At 36.5% G+C, this 6,000-nt stretch overlaps 1 protein-coding gene across 1 annotated transcript in view; it reads right to left on the minus strand.

Moving 5' to 3' along the window:
• Positions 1-5,951, minus strand: part of LOC105834229 (MOB kinase activator-like 2) — a 24,848-nt gene extending 18,897 nt beyond the window's left edge. Inside the window, exon 1 of the mRNA XM_012676549.3 lies at positions 4,713-5,951. Coding sequence (XP_012532003.1) covers positions 4,713-4,864 — 152 coding nt within the window. The 5' untranslated portion in view covers positions 4,865-5,951. The remainder of the gene's footprint in view (positions 1-4,712) is intronic.
• Positions 5,952-6,000: the final 49 nt, after the last annotated feature.

Consider the following 6,000-nt stretch of genomic DNA (forward strand, 5'->3'; position numbering starts at 1 on the left):
GTTCGACATTTTTAACAGCAAAACTAAGAATATGTATAAACAGTATTCTAACATTTTATTAATAATTATAAACACTTCGTTAATTTAATTTTACGCGATTAAAATCATGCAATAGTAATCTGGAGAATTCAATATATGCTCAAGTTTCAAAAACTGTTATGTTTTCAATAATATAAGTCACTTTATTGCATCAACCATACATCCTTAAATGTTACTTTGCTATTTGCTTAAAATTTTAATAAGAAAAATTGTACTGAATTAGCACTTGCATTCTCGACACTATGACCTTCTTTTCCTTTATCGCTTGTTTGCTGCAACAACGACTGCATAACTAAAACATTATCGTTCTTTATTTATTTGCAAAAAAAAAAAGAAAGAATTCTAGTGAGAACTGAATATACTGAATAAAGAATACAAATACTAAATAATACTTTTATTCCTCTACAATCGGTTACTGTACCAAATGTCGATCTAAAAACGGTATTATAAAATTTTAATTCAAAACATTCAAACTAGAAAAGTTGGTTTTTTTTTTACGTTACGTCCTTGTAACAAATGAGCGGTACGACCTTCCACTTTTTTCATTTGATCACTTCAACAACCTCCCTCAAGGAGACTACTTTTTCTTCAGGGACGCTTTATATATTCGTGAAGCGGCGAAAACGAAGTTCTATTAGCTATCCACGCATTTGAATCTTAATTCGCGGAGACTTTTTAATTTTAAGCTACCTTGAAACTTAAATATATATTTTCGCCCTAATTAAGTCTTCAACAGCTTTGCCAAGGAAACATCGACTGAAGTTTTATTAAAACGCGCACGAGCCCACGAAGTATTGATAATTAATCGCGGCGATGTTTGTCGTGTTAAATTTTGATTTGGATAATTTGATTAAATTTTGATGTATAATTTCCGACCCCGCGGTTACCCGCACACTAATCGGTATATCGTATACGTGGTAATTTCGTATAAATTGAATTATAATTTTCGAGGAGGCTATTGCATCCGTCGCTGTTTAAAACTGGAGGTAAAATCTCGAGATATCTCCTTCGTTAGAAACGCGTCGAGTCGTGACCCCGCGTCGTGACTCCGGACGGTCCGAAAATCCATAACGAGGAAGAAAGAAGGGAACACGTCAGGAAAGTGGAGCGTTTTGAGACCGCGCGCGATGAAAAACCGGTACGGCATATACGAGCATCTCCTCGTATGAGTTTCGAAAGCCGCAGAGAACGGTCCGGCCCTCGTTTTTTTTTTTTTTAAAGCCGCGCACAACGACCGTGGGGCACGTGCTACGACACACCGTCTCGCGCGTCACATGTATGTCCGCAAACATAATCACGTCGCAAGGATACGCGACATAAACGCGATATGACAGAGTTAATGCGACTGCGAGATCTCACATTCCGCGCGACGGGAAATCTATTGTACAGAAATAAAATTAGTCTCAAATCTATAATCATTATATCTTATATATATATATATATAAGCAAGAATATAAAATCTTTAAAGAAATTAGATAATCTCGAACAGAACATAACTTGCTCAAGTAAAGAAATTTTGTAGTTTATTGTATAGTTTCAAAAAAAATAGATTCATCTTTATTCAAAAATAAATTTCATAAGTGGAGAAAAAAAAATATCAAACAGGGGATAACAATATCTTTAATCCAAAAAATTTTTTTAACTATTATTATCAAAATAATCATATATTGTGCTCTTTAGATGATTGTTGTAATATTGAAATAAAAATATAATATTTTGCTAAAATTTAATATTAAAATTTTTTAAAAAAGATTTTATATTTTTGCTTATTTATGAGACGATTGTTGAATTGATACAAATTTTGTTCTGTGTACGTTTCGAGAAAACTATAATGTAATATTGTGTACATTAAAAAAAAAGTGTTCAATTTTAAGATATTAAAATGTTATACTTCCATCTTCGTTTTTAAAATATTTAAAAACGTCGCATTATTACAAAATTAATTAATATTGTGATTGAATTATTTTTGTTCAATTTATAACTGCGTTTCAAGTCTGAAAATTTATTCGAAGCATAATTTAATAAACTTGAAAAGATACATAAAAAGTATATATAATATCCAAAAAATATATCAGCACAAAAATCTAGCTATGATCGAATAAAGTCTTAAGTAATTTTTAATTAATTGTGTTTCCTCATATCAATGTTCTTTTATTGTTATTTTAAAATGTTTTAATTTTTAAAAGTTTTAAACATTTAAAACATTTTAAAATATTAAAAATATAAACAGAATATTTTTATAATATTAAAATATTTTAATATTATAAAATTAAATTTTTTTTTCGCACAATTACATAACATAAAAACGAAACATGTAGCAAAATATAAATGTCGTATATTATAATATTGTAGTAATTAGAGATGAATATTTTTATCTTATTTTTATTAATTAATTAAAAACTTTCTTTTTATAGAACTTTTATTATAAATATATATTGTAGATTTCTATTTGTGTTTATTTGCTATATTTGAAAATTATAAGATAATTTAAAAGTTATAATAACTTACGTAGAATTTTTTACCTAAAAATATATTAGTTTTAATTTTAAATGACTTGGATTTGAATACACTGGAACATTTAAATATTTAAATTTCAAACGTTTTAATGTTTAAGCATCGTTTAAAACTAAAATATTTTTAAATATTTAAAAACGGAGACAAATAAGCATTTTAGTATCTTAAAATAAACACTTGTTAAAAATGAAGTATAAGGATATTACATCCGTTCCAATAGTACCTGTCTCTAAATTAAATTTAGTTTTCGAGAAAGGTATATATAATGACGTCCGACAGAGCTTTACGCGTAGTATCATTGTTGTCTAAAAATGCGGTCTCAAGATAAACTAAACTCTAATCCCTTATGTACGATAACCGCAAATCGTCTAACTAATTCGTAGACAAGTTTCCAAAGTTTCGAGATATTATTCAGCTGGCGATTGTTCAGCGCAGATAATGTCGCGGGCTAAATACTGTATATCATTAAAGTAAACGCGGCGAGAGGCAAGCTGTGCAAACCAAGTCTCTCGCGAGAAACAGTCGTCCGACGATAAGATGTTTATTGTACAAGCCTCTTGTATTCTTGCCGACCGTCCATTATATTTTCTTCTGAGATTTATTTCATAAAATTGTGAGAGCAGCAGTCGCGTTTCGTTCACGTTTCAGCATTCTCGTTGCTCTCGGTCACCTATTTCGTGGAGCGAGACTATCTCGCTCCTCCTGAGAGCTTCTCTTCTCGCCCATCGAGAGGAGCAAAAGCTCCGCAAGCTCGTCCTTTCATAGGGAAACACAGCTCTTCACCGTCTGATAAAACGATTTCCGTGTTTTTGCGGACGGTCTTCCGAGCAGCCTTCTCGTATCCCATTTACATTTTTTTTTACCGCAATATCTCACGCGAGCGAATGTTACGAAATGTTACGATATACACTTTATTCGAATCCCATAGTCTTATCGTGTCTTATGAGAAAAGTATGACCAGAATGCGCTTCCTTTTACCGGACAAATACATAAATATCATTCCCGTTAAGTGGCGTAAGTCGTCCTTCGATGTGCGCGTGTTCATAACAATTTGAAAAAAAAAGGAAAGCTAAAAAAGAAGACGGTCGACAACGCTGCTGAATAATGTCGCGAATGTGATTACTTCGTGCGATGACGCAAGTCCACAGTCGCCGAAGGATGAAATTGAGAATAATTGTCGCCGTTAAGTTTCCGTTGCGTTACATTTTACGTCGTAAAATCATTAACAAAAGTCCGTAGCATATCAGCGATAGCAATAAGACGGCGGTATCTCTATCTTTCAGACAAAGATAACGGCGACTTGTTTAAGTCGAAAGACAACGGCGTATGAAAACCCGTTTCAAATGACAACGCGTTCTTTCGTTACAAATACAATGATTCGGCCGTAACGTGGTGATTTTAGAATTGTGATACATACTGCACTGAGAAAGGAAAAAAAGGTTGCCGACAAAATTATCCAATTCTATTGAGTTTCTTCAATTCGAGTATTTATATATTTAACTGAAATGCATAAAATGCTTGAATTTTACTTTGAGTATTTACATATTCACTTTAAATACATGAATATTTTAGCTGAAAACATGTAATCGACTTGAAAAATGTAGCTGATCTTTTTTTTTTTTTAGTGTGGATAAGAAGGAGAAGAAAAAAAATGTATCTAAAAATCTAAGATAAGAAATTTTAATCATGAAAATTAATATAACCACTTTCTATGCAATCTAATTTTTAAAGATATAAAAATATAATAGATATTTGTCTTAAATTAGAAAACAAATTATTTGATTTAAATGTTCTTTTCATTCAAAGAGTAAAAATTATAGCAAACTACTGGCTTAATCGTAAGAGTTAAGACGGATGGAAAATTCCAACTTTACAATATATAACCGATTTTGATCGAGTTGGTCACCAATACTTTACCGATAAGTGAACACCTTCGGTAACCGTGCATGAAAATTGCCAGTACACTTGGCATCGGTCTGATATTCTCATGGGAAAGAGATGGGGAAGAAACGAGAGAACGCTAACTAGCTGTCGCTAGTACCGCCACCGACTACCATCAGCATCACCACCGATGCACACATCGTCGTCGGTATATACGTATAAGGAACGAACCTCGCTGGTAGCTGGTTCGTCACGCAGCGAGACAAGTAGAAACTGACCTGCAGAAGCACGTGACAGTATCCTCGACGTCGATGGAGAGCGACGTCTCGATGGCGGAATACTTGAGGACCTTCCTGTTCCCCAGTCCGAACATCGGGCGAACGCGAGCGCGGCGGTACCAGGGAGGTGCGGGCGGATGGGCCTGGGGCATAAAACGGAGATGGGCGGAAAGGAAAAGGAGAGGGAGAGAACAGGAAGACGAGCGAAAAGAGAAAGAGGAAGAGAAAGAGAGAGAGAGAGCAAAAGTAAAATATATGTCTCTACTCCGCTCCGGTTGATTGGTCGGAATCACACGGCCGGCCGCTAGGCCAGCAACGGAGCAGCACAGACTGACATAGCCGTTCTCCAGGCAGCGAGCGAGCAGGCAGGCAGGCAGGCAAACCAGGCAAGCAGACAGGCAGACCACCGTTCGCCAGGTACCACCACCGCGCGATCGTCCACGTCGCGGCCGTCCTCTCCACCGCCGCCGCCACCGCGCCAGATAGAGAGAAAGCGGAAGAGAGAGGGGAAGACGCGGTTTATATCACCGCCGGAGGGAGAGAGGGTTCCGCCGTGTTCAGGAGGAAGCGGAGAGATCAGCGGGAAAGAGACGAACGAAGTGAAAGACGACCTGAGAGAGAAAGAGAGAGAGAGAGAGAGAGAGAGAGAGAAAGAGAAAGAGTAGTGCCAGGGGCTTCCTCAGGTCAGAGTATAGCACATAGAGTATAGCCGCCGCTATACTTCCCTCCCTTTTCGTCCTCTCTTCCTCTTTCCTCCCAGCTCGCGTCCTCGTACGCGAATGGACTCGTCATAATGCAATTAACAATTGATCGAGTCAGAAACCGAACAAGTTCCCTTCATCTGTTCGCCGCGCTGCGACGAAAACGCAACAGTCGCCCGAGATCTCGAATTCCCAGTTCGAGCACTCCGTTGTCTGTTGCTCATCAGGGTTGTTCTCTCCCCCGGTGGGCATCCGATCCGAAAAAGAAGAGAGCCAGCAGAGATGTCACGAGAGAATTAACTTCCCAAGAGCGTTAAAAAGAAAGGAGTACTCGATAAAGTACAAAAGTGTCCCGAACAAAAAGAAAAGGCGTGTCCCTTAAGGAACGTGTGCACTCCAACACGGAATAAATGCATTTGTAACGAAAAATGTAACGAAAGTGATGCCTGTAATTATATGCATATATGAGCAATTGATATGTAGGGAAAAGGGGAGGGTAAGATGGCGACCTTAAGGTTTGTCGATTTTTCCTAATTTCTGTGATGGTGCAAAAATAATAATCTATATTTTTTTAGATCCATTAAAGC

The sequence above is a fragment of the Monomorium pharaonis genome, chromosome 11 (assembly GCF_013373865.1).
Source record: "Monomorium pharaonis isolate MP-MQ-018 chromosome 11, ASM1337386v2, whole genome shotgun sequence".
NCBI classification, from domain to species: Eukaryota; Metazoa; Arthropoda; class Insecta; order Hymenoptera; family Formicidae; genus Monomorium; species Monomorium pharaonis.